Raw genomic sequence first — 25,915 nt, 5'->3', positions numbered from 1 at the left:
AACCCAGGAAGTATGTTGGATAGTTTGAAAGCAATCTATATATATTAGAGAAATATGCTAATTAACCAGGACACCATAACGGGTTGACTGGACAGGAGGAGGTTGTGCGCGCAGCACTGGGGGCAGGGCAGCAGGGGCCTCCATGCACCTGTGCTGGGGGAGGGCCTGATCAGCAGCAGCCATGGCTGCTTCAAGGGCCGGAGAGGGAGTGGGTGGCACCTTGTGATTTCGAATCGCACGCTGGGCTCCTAGAATCTATAATAATAAAAGTGTGATATGCAAATTGACCAAACAACCAAACAGTAGAATGACTGTCCAGACAGCCACGCTATGACATGCACTGGCGCCAGGCCAGCCAAGGTAGGTGCGATGTGATTGGTCAGGAGCCCTGCCATTGCCCCACGATCTCCCTGCAGAGGAGGCCCAGGCTACCTGGCCTGCAGCGCTGTGGTGGGTGGGCGGGGCCTCCCTCTGTGAGGCGATCAATCTGGGCGCCCCGTAATCGATCACCCCACAGAGGGAGGCCCAGGCCAGCCATGTGATCACACTCCACGCCTGTCCCCCACAGAGGGAGGTGACTGGTGGCCGGGGAGGGGAGGGGCAGCGCCGCACTGATGGCAAGCAGTGGCAGTGGTGGGGGTGGGGCCAGTTGCTGGCAGCCAGGGGAAGGAAAGCCCCAATAGGCCCTGATCCCCAGCCAGGCCTAGGGATCCTACCCAAGGGGTCCTGGATTGGGAGAGGACACAGGCCGGGGTGAGGGACAGCCCCCTCTCCCCCGCACAAATTTCCTGCACTGGGCCTCTAATATATATATGGAGGATTATCAAGGATTATCAAATGCTGCTGGAGCTTGACACCCTCTACAGCCCCAAGGCCATATTTTCCTTCAACCCCAATAAGTCTTGCCACTACATTTAAACTTCTCCCACACAGATGCCCTTTGAAATTCCTTTCTCTTGACACCACAAGAATCCAATTTCAAGAGCAACATCTGTGCTAAGTGCTTCATAAGCCACATAGAGTGTGCAATATCAATACCCCCACTCTACAGATGAAGAAACTGAGTTTCAGAGAGGTTATGTAACTTGCCTAAGGTCACATAGCTTGTAAGTGGCTGAGCTTGGTTTAAGCCCCAAATCTAGACACTACGCTATTCTGTCTTGGGTAGAAGACCAGGCAAAGAAAAGGTATTCATTTGTGGAAAGAAAGAAGGAAGACTGGGAAAGGAGAGAGAGGAAGAAGGGACCGCACCTGGTGTCTTTGAGTGTCGAGACTTCAGCATTGACGCTGGAAAGTTTCTGCTTCAGGATCCACAACGTCCAAGTCAGGAGGACGGAATTGACCTACAAAGTCAAGCAAAAGGGACTGAGGGATTGGGTACACAAACTGTTTAGAGAAAAAAATAAAATGGAACAAGCATTACTCAAGAGAAACTTAAAAACAGATTCCGGAGGCTATGAGGGAAGTGGGGTCTCCGTACAACTTGTGCCTCAGTTCTCAGAGCTGCAATTAAGTTGCTAACCTGTTGCTAAACTCAGCTCAAGGCCTAGCCATAAACACCCTGGAACAACATAGGGAAGCTCCTAGTTTCACCACCTCCTTTGTTATTGAAACGAACCAAGCCTGGAAAGACTTACACTTCGGGGTTTTTGCCTTTATAGACCCTGCCTCTCTTTGTTCTCCCAATTTAGGTTGATATCTAAATAATCTGTGTCTCCAGGGCGGCAGCTCCTTTTGCTCAAATAAATGCTTTCCATTCTTCGTCACAGTCTACATTTAATTTTGGTTGGTAAAACAGACAATGGCCAAACCATCTTTCAAAATGGAACTCTGGCCCAGTCTTCAGTAACCACTCCAAGAAGCCCAACAATAACTCCTGTAGCCACTGATTCAAATCAACCAGGACTCGGTTAATAATTGATAGCTTCCCTAATTTCTGCCCTTGGTTCCAACTTAGGACCAAAAGTAGAAAGCCAGTGTGTACCCATAGCCCACCTATAGGATCCCCATGCTCACAGCCTCTGATCGGGGCACACCTGGGGCTTCCGTTTTTACTTCTATCAAGCTTTCCCTTCTCCGCCTGCTTTTGAAACCAACAAATTGGTGATCTGACTCCCTTACTATAGCAATCTCTGGATAAATAGCCTTTGCTGTTCTCAACTGAGTGATCTTTATGTATTTCCACTCGATGCATCTGGGAAGTTAGACTCAAGACAGATGCCCTGTTAGGGGTTGAACTGTACCCCACCCCCAAAGATATGCTGAAGTCCTAATCCCTAGCACCTCAGATCTCATTTGGAGATCTGGTCTCTGCCGAGGTGATCAAATTAAGATGGGGTCAGTAGAGTGGGCCCTAATCCACTATAACTGGTATCCTTATAAGAGGAGGCGACCTAACCGGTTTGGCTCAGTGGATAGAGCGTCGACCTGCAGACTGAAGGGTCCCAGGTTCGATTACAGTCAAGGGCATGTACCTTGGTTGCGGGCACATCCCCAGTAGGGGGTGTGCAGGAGGCAGCTGATGGATGTTTCTCTCTCATCGATGTTTCAAAGCTCTCTATCCCTCTCCCTTCCTCTCTGTAAAAAATCAATAAAATATATATTTTTTTTTTTAAAAAAGAGGAGGCGATTAGCCACAAAGAGACAGACATGCACTGCAGGTGACGATGTGAGGGCATAGGAAGCAGGCAGACATCTCCAGGCCAAGAAATGCCCAAGGCTACCAGTAGTTGGAGAGAAAACTGGAACAGATCCTTCCCCAAGGCCTCAGAGGGAGCATGGCCCAGCCAACTCCTTGATTTCAGATGTCTAGCCTGCCTCCACCACTGACACAATAAAATCCCATTGTTTTAAGCTACCCAGTTTGTGATATTTTGTTCTGGCAGCTCTAGAAGACTAATACATGACCCTGGAAAATCTGATAGGGGTCAGAGCAAAACCCTCTGGAGGAATACAGCTACAAGAATTCCCAAGATTGCGATTGGTCAAATATGAGCTCATAACTAACAATGACAAGTGACACAAGGAAACAAGCCACCAGGAGTGAGAAAGATCATCTTGCAAGACTGTAGAATCCGGGTGGAGTCAAGGAGGTAAGAGATGGTTGTTGCTCAGCCTCCCTTGGATCCCGGGATTGCAGGATTTCCAGGGATGTGGGGAAGGAAATTGGGGGGAGGGGGTGTTGGGCTAAGGTTACAGAGTTTCACTGATGCAAGTGAGGAATTGCCCAGATCTAATCTACAGCATGGTGACTGTAGTTAACAATATTGTGTTATATTCCTAGAATTTACTGAAAGTGTAGGTCTTAAATGTTCTTACCTGCTATTTTCAACAACATGGGTAGATCTTGAGGGTTATTAGGCTAATGAAATAAGTCACACGGAAAAGGAAAAATGCCTATGATTTTACTCATCCTATATAATAAAGAGCTAATATGCTAATTAGATCAAACAGCAGAACAACCATCCGGACAACCTTCCGGATGAAGCCGGGGCTGCAAGGGCTGAGCCACTTGCATGAATTTCGTGCACTGGGCCTCTAGTAGGTAAAATATAAAACAAGAGTAACCAACCAGCAAAACAAAACAAAAACAAACTCTATGATAACAGAATGGTAGTTACCAGAGGGTAAGAAGGGTGGGAGGGAGAGCAAATTGGGTAAAGGGGGACAAATCCATGGTTATGAAAAGAAACTAGACTTTTGGTGGTGAGCATGCAATAAAGTACACCAAATGTCAGGTTATAATAATACACCTGAAATTTATATATAGAACAACCAATGTGAGGGCAACAAATTTAACTTAAAAAAGGGAAAAAATGGTAACTATGTGAGGTGATAGAAATGTTAATTACCTTGATGGAGGTGATCATTTTACAAGATATATATAAGTCAAAATTTCAAGTTGTTCACTGTAAACTTATAGTTTTTATGCTAATTATACTTCGATAAAGCTGAGAAAAACCCTCTACCTTTTCTTTCATTCAACACCTGTGCTCAGAAGAGATTAATAGACCTGTTTTACTGAAACGCAAAGGACAAGGAAAACTGTGGTCCCTCCCAGGGGATTGGCATGCTGCATTAAAAAAAAAAATCACGAGTTGAAGATATTATTCCAACTTGGAAATCTCAAGAATCAAGGATCAGAAGGGAGAGGAATACGTGACCTCAGCTCTGCAACCTCCACTGGCCCCTCGGTTCAGGTCCCTCCTCCAGAACCCACAGCACCAAGCAATTTGCTTACCAGTATGATTGTGCAGACCGGCCCCAGGAAACTCCAGATAAACCCTGTCTCGGTATTCAACCAGCAGCTGTGGAGAGAAACAGGAGGAGGAATCAGTGCTTGCGTCAGTCTTGCCCTTCAAGTTAATTACTCCAGCCCCGCCGAGTGCAGAAAATTGGGAGATGAGACGGAGATTAAAAAGTATCTCATGATGGGGCAGGTGGCATTTCAGTTTTCTTTGGACTCTAGCAAGTCCTCTTTCTGACCTTCTTCCTGACTAAATGTTCCTGAAATGTTCACCTCGTGCCGTGGGGAGAGGCCATTCTCATTGCGTAACCTTTGTCATCCCTTTCCCCTCTTTTCAGGACTCTCCATGGCGCACCTTGTCATTCAAATGTCAGCTCACACGTCACCTCCTCTGAGAAGCCACTCCTGACTATTCCTTACTAAGAACACTGTCCCTACTCCTGGTCCCGCTCTGGCAAAACTTGCTGCCTTTTTTTTTTGGCATCTACTAGTATTTGGATCATAAGATCATGTTCAGCTTGTTGACTGGCCGATTGCCCATCTTCTCCTACTAGACCATGAGCTGCTTGAGAAGTTAGACCTTGAATGTTTGTTCATCTCTGAATAACCAGACCTGCTATGGACACGGCATTCCATAACTATTCATTGAAAGAAAGGAATTTGTCATTTGCAGCAACACAGATGGAACCTGAGGGCATTATACTAAGTGAGATAAGTCAATCAGAGAAAGATGAATGACGTCACTTGTATGTGGAATCTTAAGGGGGAAAAAACAAGCTCACAGATACAGAGAACAGATAGATGGTTGCCAGAGGGTGGGGATAGGAGAAATGGGTGAAGGAGGTCAAAAGCGGCAAGCTTTCAGTTATAAAATTAACTAGTCCTGGGATGTAGTGTATAGCATGGTGACTGTAGTTCATAATGTTGTCTATTTTATCTTTTTTTATTATTTATTTTTTTTAAAATATATTTTATTGATTTTTTACAGAGAGGAAGGGAGAGAGATAGAGAGTTAGAAACATCGATGAGAGAGAAACATCGATCAGCTGCCTCCTGCACAACTCCTACCGGGGATGTGCCCGCAACCCAGGTACATGCCCTTGACCGGAATCGAACCCGGGACCCTTCAGTCCGCAGGCCGACGCTCTATCCACTGAGCCAAACCGGTTTCGGCATGTTGTCTATTTTAAAGTTGCTAGAAGAGTACATGTTAAAAGTTCTCCTCACAAGTAAAAAGTGTGTAGCTATGCGAGGGGATGTGTGTTAAATAGATTACTGTGGTGATCATTTCACAATATATAGAAATCTTTTATCTCTATGCTGTCTTTATTAAATATGCACCTCCACAGTCAAAACATAAACCACGCGTTACAACATGAGAGCATACTACGCTTTTCTGGTTTACAAATGACATCTACACATTCTCCGGAAACATACTGACATGAAACTCCAAATGGATGTTGGATTTCCAAAACCCACCCACTTCCAGTGTGTATACCACATGCATATGTTGGATTGCATCCTGTGCTGTAATGACGGGCAGTCTAGTTCCTGGAATCCAGGGAAATCTGGCCTATTTAGGCAATTGATTGCTATGACCACTGGCAAATATAAGACTTTCAGGTTACTTGGGGTTGTATGAGCTGTAAGAGAACATAACGTTTTGTTCACAGTGATCCATATGGGGTATGACAGATAATTAGGGAATCAGAGTTTATAATATACTTCTATTAGATAAAGCCCTTTTAATCACTTCCTTCGATCTCCTGAATTACTCCATAGTAGCTATAATTGTTTTCTGATTTCCTCTGAATGGTCAATTAGCAGTGATACGCCTGTCTCCCTTTTTCCCTAGCAATAGCACAAACATAGTCATTCAATTAAATTTATCTTTCTTTGTGAAACTCTACAGAGAGATTGGAGGATGTGAGGCTGTCGCATCCTCAGCAGTTTTGGTGGTCGGCTGGCTTTAGTCTTGGACAAAGTGGGGACGAGCGGTCTCCTTTGCTCTTTCATCTCCCTGTGCTCTGCAAAGCTAACTCTTCACAGAAAGCCTGGGGAGTGCCAAGTAGCTTTTGATGAATGCAAGGTTGGCTTTACTAAATATGTGTATGGCTTTTCCTGCTATGAACTGGTCACTGTGTAATTGCGTGCAGTGAACGGACAACTGTGTGGACCGCTAGAGGTCACGCAAAGATTCGAAACCTTTCCATTTTCCGAGATAATTGCTTATGCCTCCCGTGGCTGCGTATGGAGCTCTCTGTTGAGTTTAATAGCACAGAGGAATAGCTTGGCTTTCTGTGGCGGATTATGCTGCTCTTTAAAAGCGCATTTACAAAGATATGGCCCGGGCTATGAGGAGATGAACAGATTCTTTCTGTAACAAAAACATCCATCATTCAAAATTATTATCTATATGTAAAAACTGTGCATGGTTTTATTTGATTCTGGTGGAGGTTTTTGATGTCCTTCTTGGAGATTCCGGTGAGAATTGCACTTAAATAGTAGAGGAAGGGAATATGCTTGCTCTCTCCTGCTCTTATGAAAAAAAAAAACAAACACACAAAAAACAAAAAAAATCTCTATGAGAAAAACAAGTGTGGTGTTTGTCCCAGTCTGCTTTTTCTTGACTTCATGTTCTTTGTCTTCATGGGTTGTAAAGCAAGCAAAAGCAAGGAACTGAAAAAAGGGTTATGTGGTCATAGGAATCTTAACAAAACGCCAACCTATGATAGGACTTTGTTGGAGGGCAGGTTTTCTATGGCTCTAAACTTGGTCTCCTCAAACAATAGAGCTCTACCGCCCTGCTAGTCAAGTTTCACAACCACGTGGTCTTTCCTGGCACTGAGTCCCCAGTAGCAGAATAATAAAGGCAGGAAAATGTTTGCAACCTGAGAAGAGGCTGTCCACACCCTGTCAGGAATGACCACTTACGCAAATACTGGCTATTTCCCTATCGGTGCTGCTTCTCTGCCTGCCGGCCTCAGGGCATCAGGCTAAAAGCGCTGGAGGCTGTTCTCCTGGGAGCAGCCCCACTCAGGGCTGATGGGAGGGAGTTGGTAGGTAAATATGCCGGCTCCCTCACCCTCGGGTGGGATAAGGGTGGTGCACACCCTGCACGGTCTCCTCTTGGTACCTTTGGTGTTAAACCCGGTGACCCACAGCAGGACCCGCTCCTGAATTCACTCTGTGTGCGGTCCTTCTCCTCCCGGTCTCACTTCCCCACCCCCTTCCTAGGGCTTCCTGAGATCATCTCAAATCCTTGTCAATGATGCCTTCCTTCCCCAAACTTTTCCAGACCACCTACAGGTGTTGTCCAAATTCCATGCCCACCCCAGTCTCCCCCAGCCTTCTCCCAGCCCAGTCCATCTGTTCTTCAAACATACCTCAAGCTCTCCCCCGTGGGCAAACTTCTATCCTCATCCATGTTGCTACCCCCTTTCCTCTTTGCTGCGTACCTTCCAGCACAGCTTTTAAGACCCAGATCCTGCCTCCTCCAGGAAGCCTTCCCTGAACTTTCCAGCTTTCAGATGCCATCAGCCTCTGGTCTGTGCCGGGGCTTATCCTACCTGCACCAGCAGGAGGCACTTCCTCCTGGCAGCCTTGCATGGTCACCATCTCCTGACAGAACAGTCAGGCCTGCTCAGCTTGGACACTTCCTAGTTATGTGACCCGGGCAATCTCTGCAGCTGTCCTGAGCCCCGATTTCCTCGGCAGCTACCACTTATTAAGCTGTTACTCTATGTACGTGTGGTCTTGGGCGGCCATGCACAGCAGCACAGATTGTGCACTACAAAACCCAGGGTACGATAGATCTTGTACATGATGGAGATGCTTAGATTTAACACGGGATGTTTGTTGGGAAGCACCAGAGGCAAAGCTGATGGGGTTTAGGCTATGATGGGTGCTCACTGAGTATGAATTCTTTTTCCTCACCCCTTATCCTACGACCTCATCTGAAGTAGGAACCATCATCAGGCAGGGAGGAAACCCGGATCACTGAACCCCCCAAACACGGCTCAGCAGAGCGCCTACAGCACTGGGTGATAAGCAGAGACCCCGGGATTGGAAAGACCCAGATCCAGGTCCTCACATGCCCTCCTCTCACTGTCCTGGGGGGGAAGGATTTCTGAGTTCATGTCCTCGTCTGTGAATTCAAGGAGCAGCACTGCCCAGGGCCTGTCGGAGAACTAAAGGGAATAACACGGCGAGTTACCGTCTCTGCCCTGTCCACCTACGCCTTGTTCTAGAATTCACCCGATTTTTTCCTCAAAGTGGACTCCGTCTTTTACTAACACAAATCGTGTCTGTGAAATCATGAGTTTGGCATTCTGGCCATTTTTTTTCTAATTACCTACAAAATAAATACTTTTTAAAATGAGTACTTACCAGCATACTGCCTAAAATGACCTCGCATAGAAATATGGTAAACACACCTCACTTAAAACAGACACCATCGTAACAGTGATGCTAACCGCGACGTGAATAATGCTTGACTCTGTGCCAGACCCTGTTTTAGGTGTTTTGCAGATAATAACTCGTTTAACCCTCGCAGCAGCACCATGATGTCAGCACTGCTATTCGCCCCCACTGTACAGGTGAGGGCATGGAGGCACCACTAGGAGGTAGTGGAGCCAAGACTCAAACCCAAGAAGCTTGGCTCCAGAGTCCATGATTTTAAAACTGTACAACCACGCCCTGACCAGGTGGCTCCGTTGGTTGGAGCATCATCCCATACACCAAAAGGCTGCAGGTTCGATTCCAGGTCAGGGCACATCCCTAGCTTATGGGTTCGATCCCTGGTCGGGGCATGTATGGGAGGCAATTGATTGCTATTTCTCTCTCACATCAATATTTCTCTCTCTCTCTCTCTTTCTCCCTCTTTCTCTCTCTCCCTTGCCCTCTTCCTTTCTCTCTAAAATCAATTAAAAAAAATATCCTCAGGTTAGAATTAAAACAAAACTGTACAGTCAAGTCCACTGTTCACATCACCGCCATTTACCTAGACTCCAGCACTAACAGGAGCTCCTGGATTCGTGCCTGCGCAACCTGTGCTGCTGTACACGGCAGCCCCCGAGAGCATGGGTGTACAAAAAGCGCACTGAACAGTAGCCATGCTCCTGATCATGTCCTTGCCCTTCTTGTGGTTCATGTCATTATCACCATGAACCCTGGCAGCAGGGCCTTCAGGGAGGCGGGGGATGCCACTTACCGATTATGCATCCCGTAGCCCTGCGGCTGCACGCTGGCCGAGACAACCACCACCAGCCCTGGGAGCCCATAGCCAAAGGCACAGAGATACTGCATCTTGACATTGCGGGAGTTGAAGTAATTCACCACCTTGAGGTTCCTGACCATGAGGAAGAGCATCACGGCCTCCACCAGCATCCAGAAGAAGCAGGCGAGGAAGAGGTAGTGCAGCAAGCCTGCGATGATGGCGCAGCCTATCTGAGAGGAGAAGCGTGTGCTCTCAGGACTCCCCGCCCCTCCCAAGGGCCGGGTTCAGAGGACGAGGGCAGGAGAGGGACCACTTTATGGGCATTCCCCAAACACAGCCCATTCGCTGACTCATTCATTCATTCATTCATTGATTCATTCATTCATTCCACAAATATTTATGAGTCTCCATCATGGGCTGTGCCCTCCCTGCGGTAGGGTGACCACTCGTCCTGGTTTGCCTGGGACTGAGTTTTCCCAGGACATGTGACTGTCGAGGCTAACCCTGGGAGCATTTGGGGTAAAAATGGGTAGATGATCACCCTACTTTAGGGGATGACTGAAGATATGGGGGTGGAGGGGGGGAGGTTCACGAACTGCAGCCACTGGACTGGCTGCCTGTTTTATAAATAACGTTTCATGGGCACATAGCCACACCCATGTATGTATCCTCTGTGGCTGTTTTCAGACCAAAACAGCAGATTTGAGTAGTTGCAGCAGAAATCGTAGGATCTGTAAGGCCGACTGGATCCTATCTGGGTCTATAGAAGCTTGCCCAATGCTGGCCTCATGATGGGAGTGGGGTGCAACTACCAGCATTTAGTTCCCAGAGGGACTGGGCAGCCAAACATCCCGCAGGGAGAGGGGTGGCTCTGCACAAAGAATGGTCCACAGTGCTGTTTTTGGGAAAACTCCGAGAGCCTCCTGTGTTTCGGGCACAGTTCTGGGGGTCAACGGGCCCAAGTTCTTGCTCTCACAGGGCACACAGTCTACTGGCAAAAGTAGATACACAATAAAACGATAAATAATCAATATGGTTTCAAGTAAGAGCTGGGAAGGAATGCAACATGGAGTGGTAAGCTGAGTTTCCCAGCTGTAGCCGTATTGACAGCTGTAATGCTGTTGCCAGGTTATTTTCTGTCTTGGGGGGTGCTGTCCTGTGCGTGGCAGCATCCCTGGCCTCCGCCTACGAGATGCCAGCGGTACCCTCTCCCAGTGGTGACAGCCAATAATGTCTCCAGATAGTGCCAAGTGTCCTCCAAGGGGGCAGAATCATCCCAGGCGAGAACCAATGGTTTAAAGAGTAAGAGGAGGGACCATCCGCCACAATATATAATATGGTCAGGGAGATGATTTTAAACTGAGACCAATTATAAGAAGGAGTCAACCAGATGAGGTACTGGAGGATGAGTACTATGAAGGGGGCATAGCATGTGCAAAGGTCCTGAGGCGGGAACTACTACAGAGGGAGTTGGCTATGGATGAGCAGAGGCAGATGTGGAGATCATGGGGCTGGATGGGGGCCCAGCCTGAGGGATGTGAGACCTGGTTGTCGGTCTTGTCTACACCGGTGAGGAAGAGAAACTTGGCCAAGAAGAGGCACACGCAGAGGTGCAGGTGGAGGTAGGTGTTGCGGTTGCGGATGGCACGACACAGCAGGAAAGTGGCGATGGCCAAGAGGAGACACACCAGGGAGATGATCATGCCCACGAGGCTAATGACGTACAAGGAGAAATCCATCTGTCAGGAAAAAGACACCCCACTCAGACAGAGAAACACATTCTCCTGGGCAAGAAAAGGAATGATACAGACTCCTGACTTGGGCAGAAAGAGCTTGGGGAACTTTTCTTCCTCTGACATCGGAGTAAACTAGCTATTGTCCATCGTCATTCTTTGGCATCTATAAGCATCTGTCAGCACCCATTCCCACCCTGTCCCATACCCCACCCACATATTACTAGGGCAGGTTGTCTACAAACTACACTTCCCAGAATCTCTTGGGGCTAAGGTCCTGGATGTCACTCAGGTTCTCCCATGCGATGCCTGCATGGAAGTCTGCGAAGACAGATACCAGCTTTCTGCAGTCGGGAGTGAGCTGTGGCTGGACACCACATTCCAACTGTCCAGTTTTTAATTCCAATGAATGGGGAGCGGCCTGACAGCAGCCATTTTTATCTTCTGATTGCCGCTGCAGAGGGGTGATCCCAAAGCCAAAATCCAAGTGGCAGCTCCCTGACTTCAACTGTTCCATCCCTTCCCGGGAGCACCCAGGTCCCTGTGTTCAATCCCCTCCTGCTTGAAATACCTAAAGGGGTTCCTACTTCCTGCACTGAACCAGGACTGATGCATACATGTTCAGAGATGCCAGCTTCCGGGAGTGGAAATGACAAGCTGCGTCCTTCCCATTAACCATTATTCATCAACCATTTTAGACTAATTTTAAACTTATTTGAGTGTCCTCTGTGTATTAAAGATGTGTAATGGTGTGCCAGGCACCACCTCATGAGCTCCTCTTGACAACATGGTGACCCAGTAGCTAAAAAACAGTCCACAATTCTGCTGGTTTCTAGTTGTATGAGCTTGAACAGGACACTTAATTGCTCTGTGCCTTAGTTTCTTCATCTGTTCAAAAGGGGATGCTAATAGTAACCACCTTATAGGATTGCTTTAAGATTTTAGGAGCATTCAATGAAAATACTGGAATTACTCACAACTGTGCCACAAGCATATGACGTGCTGTGGAAGTGTTAGCTGTCATCATTTTTTTCTTATTCTCAATTTTGAGATGAAAGAACTGGGTTCAGGCTCAGAGAGGCTAAGTGATTTGCCCAAGGAAACACAGCCAGGACGTGATACAGACAGGACTTAAAACTAGGTCTGTCTTGCTTGGGAATGGATTCTCTTAAGTCCTATGCATTATATTTCTCTAAATAGCATTCAAGGCCCTCCTGGCAGAAAATTGAACCTCAGATCTGGCATGATAGGCAAGGATACTCACCACAGCACTAAGGAGGTTGTCTTTCCTCTGTATCAAATCTACCCGCTCACCAAGTCTCAGTTCATACTCTATTTCCTTCCTGATCGATCACCAGCTCTCACTGATACATCTGAATTCCCACAGCCTCTTGCACCATTTGCATAATTTAGTGGAAAGAGACCTCTGGATCCAAATTGTCCCGAGTTCAAATCCCACCTCTACCAATTACAAGTTTCATGACTAGGCAGACTACTGAGCCTCAGTCTCCCATCCTATAAAATGGGTCTAAAACTAACAAAGTTAAAACAAAGAGTCCAGTACATAGTAGGTGCTCATTAAATGGAATCTGTGATTGGTATTGTGCCTGCACCTATTTAGGGTCATTTCTCATTTGATATATGAATGTCATGGCTTCCCAAGCAGACCACAAATTCCCTCTGTCCCCACGGCTCACTCACATAACACACACCATGAGGGGCACCCACAGATGCTTAGTCAATGTTTCCCAATCAGGAGCAGGGAACCAGAGCACCAAGTGTCAGCACTGACCGTGAGCTCCCCGGAAGCCATGATGATGGCCAGGTTCGCCAGTCGATTACAGCTGCAGACGGTATACATCTCTGAAGCTTCAAGGACCACACAGCCAGATGGTGTCCACCTGCCGCTCCCCACGTCTGTGCTCCAGGAAACACAGATGGGCCTCTCAAACTTCTGCTTTGGCTGAAAATGCAAAGGCTCTTGGTCACCTGAGAGCCCCTCTTGAATGGACTCAATGTGATCACTTCAGAGTCATTTGGGGCAAGAAGATGCAGGGATGTTCTGTAGGGAGTGGGGGAAAACGCTGACATTTCAAAGCGCAGTGATGAAAAGCAAGGTCTTGGATGCCAGACCTGTCTCTACCTCTGGCTTGGTCATAGCTAATGTAAATAAAGTCCACGTGTATGTTCTTGCGTCAATGTTACATCACCTGAACTAAATGTCACTCGTTGAGGAAAGGAAGAACACCTCATAGAAAGAGAAGAGCTCTGCCCTGGCCGGGCGGCTCGGTCGGTTGGAGCATCATCCTGCACACTAAAAGGTTTCGGGTTCGATTCCTGGTCGGGGCACATACCTAGGTTTTGGGTTTGATCCCCGGTTGGGGCATGTTATGGAAGGCAACTGATTGATATTCCTCTCTCAGCTTGATCTCTCGATCTCTCTCTTTCTCCCCTTTCCTCTTTCTCTAAAATCCTCAGGTGAAGATTTAGAAACAAAAAGAAGTAGAAGGGCTCATTCTTCGAGAATGGGCTGGCGTTGCTAGTCATTGGGTTCCAATGAGAAATGAGAGTCAAGCCTGTCAATGGGTAGGTGGGGGCCCAGTGAGGACCTCTTCACAAACCTCGATGTTCTCCAGGGTGTAGATGACTGGGTCAGAGAACCCATCTTTCTTCTCCCCCGTCATGATGCCCCCAATGATGCGAGAATTCATCTTCAGCTTCCTCTTGGAGTTGGTCAAGGGGGTCTGAGGGTCTTGGAAGAAGCTCTCATCGAGCACAGACTCCATACCCGCAAAGGAGACAAAAGCCACCCCAGTGGTTCCTGCAAGTCCCCCAAGGGCAAAAAAATAAAAAGGAATCGTTTGCTCAGTGGGTATCACAGATGGCCTGACACATGTATGCGTTAGTTCCCTGTACATCTCTGCACCGTCACTGGCCTGCTCTGAGGATTGACACACCAGTGGATTTCCAGGTGACTCTCAGCAGAACCATAAAAAGAAAATCCCGAGGGGCTATCACCTGGAGAAATTTACAAAATAAATTTGAATTTGTGCTTTTAAGGGACGGTTTGACTCAGCAGTGGGAACTAACATCCCTCCCACGTTTTTGGTTATTCTCATTCAGTCTCTGGGGTGGTCTCAATGTTGATGGTCTCCAGGGATGTGTCCTAGGTCTGCCCCCTATGCCCTTCAGAGAGCAATACTAGTAGATCAGGGGGTGGCTGACAATGGCCAACAAGCCAATCGAGCCATTGCTTGGGTTTTGTTTTTCCTAAATAAAAGTTGTATTGCAACAGAGCCACACGCATTCCTTTACGTATTGTCTATGAATGCCTTTGCACTAAGACGCCAGAGTTGAGTAATTGGGACAGAGATGGTAGTGCCCTCAACGCCTAGAACAATTACCAACCAGCCCTCTACAGGGAAAGCTTGCCAACACCGATACAAATGGGCACTGTCACTGGAAGTACAGTAGGAGCCACATGTGTGATTTTAAATTTTCTAGTGGTGACATTTTAGAAAAGGGAAAAAACAGGTGAAATGAATTATAATAATTTTTAACTCACATGCAAAACAACATTTCGACATGCAATCAGTATAAACAACTATTAATAAGATATTTCACATCCTTTTCTCTTTTTTTTCACCACGCTTTTGTAATTGGCATGTGTTTTACATGCACAGCTTTGCCTCATTTCAAGTGACCAGATGTGGCCAGTAGCTGATGCACTGGAGATGGAAGCTCTCGATACTGCAGTCTCATGAGAGTATTTATTTAATGCCTGATCTCCCTAGCAGATGGAAAGCTCCCTGAGGCCACAGACTGCCTGGCACAGGTCTTGGCACGTAGGAGATGATCAACTCATATTTGCTGATTGAACGCACCCAAACCACCCTCCTTGACTCTCACAAGCAGGTCTGTACCTGTGGATTCAGATTCTTCGATTGTGGAACAGCCAATCTTCATCTCATCCCCTTTGGCTTTCAAGTTAAAGGTCACATTCTCTTCAGCGCATTCTTCCTTGATAACTTTGCTCTCAATATCTAAAAGGAGAAAGGGAGGCTTTGCATGACATCACGCAGAAAGTGGGTCGAGTTGGGTTTCGGACACAGGTTCGCATCCCTGGTTGCAAGCCAAGGAAAGAACAGAAAGGCCAGGTGGTCCTGGGCTCGCACTACAGCCCCTTCATGAACAACAGGTGTGTGGGAGCAGCAAACACGAGAAGCCCAGTCGGAGCTCTAGGAGCAAGCTCACATAGTAGGGGATGCATCGGGGAAAGACGGGCTGAAGTCAACAGTGAAGAAGACTACAGTGTTGAGACACTGCTGCTACTCCAAATTTAGACAGGTTTTCCAAAGCCAAAGAGAACAGGAAGGGACTGGGATAAGCCCAGTCTGCGGACAAGGGCTCAGGTTCTGCAGTCAGATGATGCGAACTGGGAGGCCCTGCTCTGCTGCTCACCAGCCGTGTAAACCTGAGCAAGGTCTTAACCTCTCTGAACCTCAGGTTTCTCACCTGGACCATGCCCATAGGACTCTTCATGAAAACACAATACATAATGGAACCAGAGGGACCCTTTAAAAATATAAGCAATGCCATGCCTGTTCCCAGACTCTCCAATTCTGCCCCTCCCCCCCAGCTTACTTCAAATAAAATCCTGTGTCCCTACATTTATCTACAAAACCTGCCTCTCCCTTTTCTGACTCCTTCTCCTGCAGCTTTTACTGTCCTCTCCTCCACATCAGCCATGCTGGCCTTCTTAGCGCTCCCTGAACTCGCCAAGTGTTCCCACATTTGCTCTTTCTCCAAATATAGGGTGTCCCCAAAAATGTATACACACACTTTGAATAATTATAAAGGCAGTGTTGATTAAAATATATTTAATTTTCAAAAAACTGAGGCACCAGCGGTTAAAGTGTGCATACATTTTTTAGGATACCCCGTATTTACGTGGCTCCCTTCCCTCAGGTCCCCACCCCAGTGAGACTTCCCCTAACCACACAGTGTAAGACAGCAACACTCCCCCTCATCCTGACCCTTTCTAGCCTCCTTATCCTGCTGCATTTTCTCTCTATAACACGAGCTCAATCTGGTATACAGACGTCTGTTTGTCTGATTCAATTCACTAAAATATAAGATTCATGAGGCCAGTCTTGTTCACTACTGGTAGCAGTCCACCAAATATTCTATTTCCACATCTTGACCTCCCAGGCACTTATCCGGATAGAAAGTCCTAAGGTTGTGTGACTGATCCTAGACGAGTACCATGAGTAGGATACTGCTGTAAAAGGTCTACAGCACTCAGGATTCCCAAGTGGTCACAGATCACATATGTTCAGGGTGTATCAGTCAGGAGAGGATCAGTTAGGCCTCAGTAACAAACAATCCCAAATCTTAGTGGATTAAAAATAACAATAATTTCCCATCAGTGCATTGACTTGGGATGGTGCTCTGTTTTGTCCTTACACTGAGACCTGCACAGATGGACAAACTGTGATTTGAAACATGACCTGTCGGTAGGGCAGAGGGAAAGAAAGCTCTGGAAGATCTCACACTGGCAACTATTCCATTCACAATCCATTGATCAGGACTAGTCACAAAACCCCACCTAACTCCAAGCCAGGAAGGACCATCCTACCCATTTGAACACAGCAAGTGACTATCCTCCCTTAACACCTGGCATAGGGCAGGCACTTCGCAAGTGCTTCTTGAGTGAATTAATGACACACTCCAAACGCAGTGCCTGGCAACACACACACAGCGCCCAGCACTCAGTCCATGAGAAGTGTTGATAATATGATTAGCGTTGCTTTGCTATGAGTTCACAGGTTTGAGACAGTTGGAAACATGGCATATGGAGAATCACATCGCCGAAGTCACTCCTCAAAACCAGCACCAGGTGTGACCTTGCCATGAAGGATATGTCCTACCCAAGTGCTCCGTCTGAACAGTCTGACTGCCATTCGTTGAGGGTTTCAGAAAAGCTGCCAAAGCGGTGCTTTCCACACTCTCCAGTAAGACTGTGGCCAGTGTGGATGTCTCGTCTTTGGTGAAGTTGGACCACGTGGATGTTTGTTCGAGCACAGAGGCAAAGCTCTCAGCCGTACTCTGCAAGGAAAGGGGTGTTTGCTTGCTTTTTCTTGTCCTCTCTCCTCTCTCTGTCTGTCTCTCAGTCTGTCTGTCTCTCAGTCTCTCGGTTTTTCTGTGTGACTCTTCTGTCTCTGTCTCTCTCATCCATGAAATAGCAACTTCCCTCTCTCATCAAGAGAGTGTTTTCTAGCCCTAGCCTGTTTGTTCAGTGGTTAGAGCATTGGCTGGTGGACTAAAGGGTCCCAGGTTCAATTCCAGTCAAGGGCACATACCTCGGTTACAGGCTTGATCCCTGGCCCAGTTGGGGGAAGTGGGAAGCAACCAATTGATGTGTCTCTCACACATGTATGTTTCTCTCTGACATCGATGTTTCTTTTTCTCTGTCTCTCCCTCTCTCTTTCATTCTCTCTAAAAATCAATGGGAAAATATCCTCGTGTGAGGATTAACAAAAATAAAATAATTTTTAAAGAGTAATCCAATCCCCTATTTAAAACAAAATAGATGAGTGGATAAACAAGCTATGACCCAGCCATACAGGGGAATATTACTCAGCCATGAAAAGGAGTGAGGCACTGACACTCATTGCAGCATGGCTGGACCTTGAACACAGGATGCTCAGTGAGAGAAGCCCTACACAAAAGGCCACACAGTGTGTGTTTCCATTTATGTGACATGTCCAGAGCAGGCACATCCACAGGGACAGGAAGTAGATGAGTGGTTGCTGGGTTGGGGAGGCGGGGTGGAATGAGGAGAGATGCTTATGCAGTTTCCTTTTGGATGGTAAGGATGTTCTAGATGTTCTAGAACTATAGTAGAACTATAGTGGTGATGTTTGCTCAACCATGTGAATGTGCTAAATGTCACTAATAGTTCCCCCCAAAAGGGCATGGAGCTATCGATAAACACAACATTAACAACTCTCAAAGGCACTGTGCTAAGTGAAAAAAGCCAGACGCAAAGGGCTCCTATGTGTGACCCCATTAACATGATGTTTTAAAAAGATAAATTATAATGACAGAACAGATCAGGGATTTTTCAAGCCCAGTGGTGGACAGAGAATGCGACTATAAAGGGGAAGCCCAAGGAAGTCTGGGGTGGGGGTAGAGGTAGGGGGTGGGGAATTAGAATTGTTCTGTGTTCTGATTGTAGTGGTAGCTACACCCATCTACTCAGGTAATGATCAAACATGTAAAATTGTCCAGAAAAGGGCAATTCTGCTGTATGTTAACTTTCATTACTTTGTTCTGATTTTCACTCTATGTTAACTTTTCAAACCTCACAACTTTCATAAATTAAATGTGAACTCACAGCTCAATTATAAAGAGGACTTTCTGCACCCCTGAGAGATTCAAACCACGAAACACATGACAAAAGCGTCATTACCTTCAGAGAAACGGCAGTGGTTTTATTTGCACAGGTCTCATCCAGAACGCTGAAGGTGGAATTCATGAGTGCACAAAACGAAACCTGTGCCAGAGGGAAGAGCATTTGTGAGCACTGATCTGTCCCTCCCCCATGCATTCAAGGTACAGACTGGGCCACCACGTCCACTGCATGGGGTGGCCCTGGGTCCCTGAGGCGTCATGAGTCTCTAGAATCCTCAGGGAAATACAAACTCACCATATGATCCGAACTGGAGCCACAGCACTTTTCTCTTCCATGAATAAAACATCAGACACACATGAAAGCAGAACTACATAGTGGGGTGAAAAGATGGGGAGATGTGTGAAAAAAAATCAGTGGCTAAATGGAGTATTACTCAGCCATAAAAAGGGGTGAAGTTCTGACACTTGCTACAACATGGATGGACCTTGAACACATGATGCTCAGAGAGAGAAGCCAGACCCAAAAGGCCACACAGTGTGTGATTACATGTATGTGACATGTCCAGCACAGGCACATCGATGAAGATAGAAAGTAGGTTAGTGTTAAGACTGAGGTTAGGGCGGAGGAAGGGACAACGGGAGAGGCAGGAACTGCTGGTTTTGGCGTAGCCTTTTCCCTGGTTTCACCAGAACTGCATCAGGCTGTCTGTCTTGTTCCCTTGTTACTAAATCATGACACCTCTATTTACCTGGGACACAGATGAGCCCCTTATACTTAGATTTACTCTTTGGGGTGTAGATGCCCTTGAGTCTCCTTTCGAGTTACAGGGCAGACTTGATCTCGGCCCTGTTCCTTTTCAACGAACTCTGCCATGATTTCCCCACATCGGTTACCTTGCCCAATTAACGGACTTAAAAGGGAAAATCAAGGACCATCCTTTGGGGCTGCCTGCAAAGGATAATTGTTCCTACTAGCAGTGAATACAGCTCTGTGGGCCCCTCAAACACCTGGCCACCGAGAGCCTGGCTCATTCTTACTTCCTGCAACAAATCTTGAGGTTCCTCAGTGGACTTTCAGGGACTGGCTTGTCCCGGTAGGTCTCCCTCACTTGGCTTGGGCCCCGCATCCCACTGGTATCCAACCCATTAAAGAATCATCTCCCTGGGCCTGCGCCTGCAGAATATGCCTTAGTGTCGGGGGACTGGTGATATCTACTCATTTTTTTCTCCTTCAGTCCAGGAGAGAGAGAGCCCATCAGCCTGTGACCCAAAACCTCACCATCCAAGTTGAAAGGCTTTCTCGTGACTTTTGTTGAAATTTAGCCACAATATCTAGCAATCCAACTAGTGAGTATTTTCTGATTGTTAAGCATTTTCTGGCCCATTGTGGTAAGGGCTATCCTTACACAAGGGGCCAGATAATGCTCAGCAAGCCAGGGCTCCAGCCCAGCCAGCGTCTGCAAGGGTCCCCATACTCACAAGGTGGCCACAAGCACCCAGCACGGGGGCCACCCCTCCCCACACAGAGACCAAGGGCCAACCCAGGATGGCCCCCAGGAAGCTGCTTTCCCCTTTCCCATGGCCCCGGTCTCCTGGCTGGCTCGCGATTTCTTGGGAAAATTTCCTGAGAAAGTTGTCCAAGAGACTGACAACTCCAGCATGATGTCAGGAGTTTACCAGGGGAACTATGGACAGAAGCAGCACCTGTGGGCGGCAGCAAGCTGGCTGATCTCAGCAAAGAGAAGGGAAGGAGTTTGATACATCAGCCTCCAAGAACAACAGTGGCTCCTAACCAGTGGTTTGTGCTGGTTAAGGCCATTTAATCCACAGCAGAAAACAACTTAATGGGCCCTCTTCTCTATGCAAGAACATTCCAGGATGAATTGGTGGTCAGCTTGCTTCATTAGATAGCAACTGTCATATTAAGTACCGGGAATCATTTCGCCTAACAATTGTACACTGTAAAATGGTTTAAATGTTGAATCTTATGTGTGTTTTTACCACAAGTAAACAAACAAACAAACAAAGAAACAAACAAACAAAAAACAGTGGTCCAAAGTGCATGGGAATCCTAAGTTAATGTCCAAGCTCGGATTTAAGGTAGTGACCTCAATCCCTGAAAATGCTTATGAAGGCTTGACCCACTACAATGACAATGACTTCATTAGAGAGCCAGGGTGTCCACATTCCTCTTTGGCTGGCCTGGGGGCTCTGTCACACCCATCTTCTGTCACACACATGCAGCCCCAACACCTTTACTGGTCGTGAGACCCCAACATCTTTTCTTCTTTTAGTAAAAGAATCCCCACGTTTTAAATAAGCAAGTGCCCGCCCTCCTAGACTTTCTTTTTGGCTCTGTGGCCAAGTGACTAATGTCTGGCCAATGAGGTACAAGCAGAGGTGATACTGCATCATAGTCTTAAAGGAAAGGATAGTGCCTTTCACTTCCCCTTCTCCCCTGCCCACCAGCTGGAATGCAGATGTGATGGCAGGGGCTGCAGCAGCCATCTTGGACCACAGCGAGGGAGTCTTGTATTAATGATGGCAGAGCATTATGGAGCCATATCAGCTCTCAGCAGCTTACACTCAGACTGTTATAAAGAAAGAAACAAACTGCTGTCTGTTTTGGGGCACAACTATTTTTACCTTTGTTAAAGGTGCAAACAATATCCTACTTAATTGACTCCAAGGAAAACTCGGTTGGTTGGACTTCATCCCATGCACCAAAAGGTTGCCAGTGTGAGTCTCGGTCAAGGCACATGCCCAGGTTGTGAGCTCGATGCCCAGTGGGCGTGCAGGAGGCAACTTATTGGTGTTACGCTTCATATCCATGCTTGTCTCCCTCTCCCTCTCCCTTCCTCTCTTTCTAAGAATCAATTAAAAAATCTTAAAAAAACAAACAAAAATAAAAAACACCTTCAAAAATACTTACATCCTCAGGTTCCACTGCTGTTCCCACTTGGCATAGCAGGACCTGTTTATTGTTGGGGATCACATCTTCTTTACACTTGAAGGGAACTCCTAGGAATGAAACAAAAGCAACCAAATCAGACTTAACCACAGCAAGATATGACTGAAGCAAGTCTGATTACGTCACGCCCTGCTGAAAGTCCATCCACTGCTATATTATACAACAGTGGAAACAAGTAAACTATACACCACCATATCAGAGACTCTGAGATGTTTTATAAAGCTCCAAAACCAACAAATCTAAGCAAGGCATTGTTTAGGAATATATACAAGGGAAGAAATCTTTATTTAAGTAGGGTAATTATGAACACAAGTTCAAAGGGATTCCCTCTGGGGCAGAAACAGGGATGTGGAATGGGGAAGAAGCAAGGACATCAATGATATTCTACTTATGTTGACAATGGCCTCTGATAGAGTCATTTTATTACTGTGCTTCATTGCTTCCATGTAAGTTACTTATATTTCTAACATCCCAAAGAATCCAGCATTTAACATTTTTAAACCTCTTCTGGTTTCCCGTTGTTCTTGGCAAAGAAGACTGCAAAATTGTTTGCATGGCTCACAATATCCTGCAGTATCTGACCTCTGCCCACCTTCTCAGATGCAGCTAATGCCATTTCTCTTGCCCTTTCTCTGTGTTAGCTTCAGGGCCTTTGCGTGTAATCTTCACACTTCATCTGGATAATTCCTACTTTTCCTTCAAGCTTCAGCTGAAATGCTATATTCCCCAAGCATATTAAATATCCCATTAGTCACTCCAAAGTATTCTAAGATTTTTCAATGGTCATATTCATCGTGGTCATTAAATAATTATTTATGTGCTCTCTGCTTTTTTCCCTAGACTATAAGCTACGTAAGGGCAAGTATCATGTCCATCATGTCCAGGATTGAATTCTCAGTGTATGGGTCAGATTGATTCATTAACTAATTAATAGATGTTCTGAAAATAATGTATTGAATGAGGGAATTAATGAATGTGTAGTAAATGAATGAATGAGTAAAGAGAGAACATGTGGATGAGGTGAAAGTAAGAAAAGGATCCAGAGGTTGGGCAGGGTGAGCAAGACACAGATTCCATTGTCAAGACACACAAGGAGATGATTACGTTTGCAGCTGAAGTTGCCATATTTCCAGGAGCCTTCCGGGTTGGGGCGAAAGCCCACAATGCAGCCACAGCTGTAGGAGCCCAGGGCATTGGTGCAGACAGAATTGGGGCCACACGGTGAAGGATCTTGCACACACTCATCAATATCTGCAAAGAACTCGAGAATATCAAACAACCAAAGGAACAAGGAGATTAATTTTTGTCCAGGGATGTCCACGCAACCCTCCATTTACCTCCACATTCCACCTCTTGCTCTGTGAAGTTCAGCCGTCCATTGCTTGGTGCAAAGCCAGGGTGACAGGTACAAAAATAGCTCCCAAGGGTATTGGTGCATGTTGCATTGAAAGGGCACATATCCAGGCACTCATCAATATCTGTGTAGTGGAGAAAGGGCGTGAAGCAGAGTTGGCCAACAATCCAACAAAAGTCATGCTTCCCATTCTGAAACATGAGTTGTCATTTAAATAATGGCAACCCAAACAGGGACTGCATTTCCCAGAAGTCTAGGAACTGAGGAGAAACCAAGATGGCCGCATAGGTAAACACCGGAGATTGCTGCCTCGCACAACCACTTCAAAAATACAACTAAAAGAACAGACATCACCCAGAACCACAGGAAGGCTGGCTGAGGGGAAATTCTACAACTAGAAGGAAAGAGAAAAACATACCGAGACTCAAAGGAGGTGCAGTGCGGAAGCAAAATACTAAGGTGCAGAGGTGCGCGCGGAGCGGGCTGGCGGCTGAGGGCGCAGTTGTCTGTTTCAATCAGGAGGGAGTCTCAGGCTCTGAGCTCCAGTTCCGGGCGAGTCTCTGGGGACCCAGACTCAAACGGGAGAAGGGGGACTGTCTGGCATCGGTCGGAACTCGAGGGCAGCTTTCTCTCCGAGGTTTGCAGCGGTTGCTGGGACACTGAGAGGCAGAGCCTCTGGGGACGGGACTGAGAGCAGCCATAACTGCTCGCTCTGCCCGCCTTGTTGATCCCCTGGGACACACCCTGCCCAAGCCTTGCACAGAGGCATTTGTGGGATAGCCTCAGGCAAAGGCTAGATTAGCACCTCCCTAGAGGACAGAAGTTCTCCCACTGCAGACACAGCTGATTCTCACAGCCAGTTGGCCTGGAAGTCAAATCCCCCCCAGTATTACCTACAACAATCAAGGCTTAACTACAACAAGACTGCACACAAAGACCACAAGGGGGTGCACCAAGAAAGCATAAAAAAATGCGGAGACAAAGAAACAGGACACAAATGACAGAAATGGAGGATATAAAGTTCAAAACCACACTTTTAAGGTCTCTCAAGAACTGTCTAGAAGCCGCCGATAAATTTAGTAAGGCCCTCGAAAAGACTGGTGAGACCGCCAATAAATATAGTGAGATCCTCAAGAAATCTAATGAGACCCTCGATGTTGTGATAAAGAACCAACTAGAAATTAAGCATACACTGACTGAAATAAAGAATATTATACAGACTCCCAACAGCAGACCAGAGGAGCGCAAGAATCAAGTCAAAGATTTGAAATGCGAAGAAGCAAAAAACACCCAACCAGAAAAGCAAAATGAAAAAAGAATCCAAAAATACGAAGATAGTGTAAGGCGCCTCTGGGACAGCTTCAAGCGTACCAACATCCGAATTATAGGGGTGCCAGAAGAAGAGAGAGAGCAAGATATTGAAAACCTATTTGAAGAAATAATGACAGAAAACTTCCCCTACCTGGTGAAAGAAATAGACTTACAAGTCCAGGAAGCACAGAGAACCCCAAACAAAAAGGAATCCAAAGAGGACCACACCAAGACACATCATAATTAAAATGCCAAGAGCAAAAGACAAAGAGAGAATCTTAAAAGCAGCAAGAGAAAGAAACTCAGTTACCCACAAGGGAGTACCCATACGACTGTCAGCTGATTTCTCAACAAAAACTTTGCAGGCCAGAAGGGAGTGGCAAGAAATATTCAAAGGGATGAATGCCAAGAACCTACAACCAAGATTACTTTATCCAGCAAAGCTATCATGTAGAATTGAAGGTCAGATAAAGAGCTTCACAGATAAGAAAAAGCTAAAGGAGTTCATTACCACCAAACGAGTATTATATGAAATGCTGAAAGGTATCCTTTAAGAAGAGGAAGAAGAAGAAAAAGGTAAAGATACAAATTATGAACAACAAATACGCATCTATCAACAAGTGAATCTAAGAATCAAGTGAATAAATAATCTGATGAAAAGAATGAACTGGTGATTATAATAGAATCAGGGACATAGAAAGGGAATGGACTGACTGTTCTTGGGGGGGAAAGGGGTGTGGGAGATGCGGGAAGAGACTGGACAAAAATCGTGCACCTATGGATGAGGACAGTGGGTGGGGAGTGAGGGCGGAGGGTGGGGTGGGAACTGGGAGGAGGGGAGTTATAGGGGCGGGGGGGAAAGAGGAACAAATGTAATAATCTGAACAATGAAGATTTAATTAAAAAAAAAAAAGAATTCTAGGAACTAACTTCAAAAGAAGCAAACCCCAACCTCCAGATCTTCCGGTTCTGGGAGATTTGCTGAGCTTCGATCAGTTATCTGTACAGACTGTGCTGACTTGCACGTAGTCCCTTCAATGGAGAACTCTGAACCCCCTACTTCCAATTTCTTTGTTCTGTTCTGGTTTTTGTTTGTTTGTTTTGTTTTTGTAATTCCTCCTCTCTCCTTACAAAAACCACTGCCTGTGTCCAATTGCTAAGATGGTCTTTGCAACCTAAGTGCACCATCTTCTTGGGCTGCCAGCTCTTGAATAAACTACTTTCCTTTCACCAACCCTTGTCTCTTCATTACTGGCTTTCCAGTGGCAGGCAGCTGAACCTGGTTGGGTATCAGTGTGACCAGTCTTCACTCATGGAATGTGAAAAGATATGACATTTGTCACTTCTGGGCCAATATGACCAAGAAGTGGGTGTGCCCTCTCTCTCTCTTGCCCCACCACTGGCTGGGACCAGGGATTCCAAGGTCCTAAGGGATAGAAAAACCAAGAGATGCCAGGAGGTTGGACCCCTATTATCACCTTGTGGAGGAAGGCTGCCCATTGGCCCAGCATATCCATATTGGATTGTTATGAGCATAAAAAATTTCTGTGTTAAGCTAGTGGTTCTCAGCTGGGGGCAATTTGCCTCCCCAGGGAACACTGGGCAATGTATGGAGACATGTTTTATTGTCAAGACTGGGGGAGGGGGTGCTACTGGGATCTAGTAG

The 25,915-nt window shown here is 46.5% G+C and overlaps 1 protein-coding gene across 1 annotated transcript in view; it reads right to left on the bottom strand.

The window, feature by feature from the left end:
- The window catches only part of ADGRE1 (adhesion G protein-coupled receptor E1), a 56,288-nt gene that overhangs the window by 9,775 nt on the left and 20,598 nt on the right, over nucleotides 1–25,915 (bottom strand). The window contains exons 7-18 of the mRNA XM_070413904.1: nucleotides 22,922–23,062; nucleotides 22,689–22,835; nucleotides 21,546–21,634; nucleotides 18,672–18,755; nucleotides 17,128–17,305; nucleotides 15,121–15,240; nucleotides 13,819–14,018; nucleotides 12,990–13,160; nucleotides 11,009–11,203; nucleotides 9,459–9,694; nucleotides 4,241–4,307; nucleotides 1,252–1,343 (exon numbers count right to left, since the gene is read on the bottom strand). Of these exons, the coding sequence (XP_070270005.1) occupies nucleotides 1,252–1,343; nucleotides 4,241–4,307; nucleotides 9,459–9,694; nucleotides 11,009–11,203; nucleotides 12,990–13,160; nucleotides 13,819–14,018; nucleotides 15,121–15,240; nucleotides 17,128–17,305; nucleotides 18,672–18,755; nucleotides 21,546–21,634; nucleotides 22,689–22,835; nucleotides 22,922–23,062 (1,720 nt within the window). The remainder of the gene's footprint in view (nucleotides 1–1,251; nucleotides 1,344–4,240; nucleotides 4,308–9,458; nucleotides 9,695–11,008; nucleotides 11,204–12,989; nucleotides 13,161–13,818; nucleotides 14,019–15,120; nucleotides 15,241–17,127; nucleotides 17,306–18,671; nucleotides 18,756–21,545; nucleotides 21,635–22,688; nucleotides 22,836–22,921; nucleotides 23,063–25,915) is intronic.

Source organism: Myotis yumanensis, unplaced genomic scaffold (genome assembly GCF_028538775.1).
Source record: "Myotis yumanensis isolate MYYU_CA2020_CCGP unplaced genomic scaffold, mMyoYum1.0.hap1 SCAF_5, whole genome shotgun sequence".
Lineage (NCBI taxonomy): Eukaryota > Metazoa > Chordata > Mammalia > Chiroptera > Vespertilionidae > Myotis > Myotis yumanensis.
This window is presented reverse-complemented; position numbering and strand designations above follow the sequence as displayed.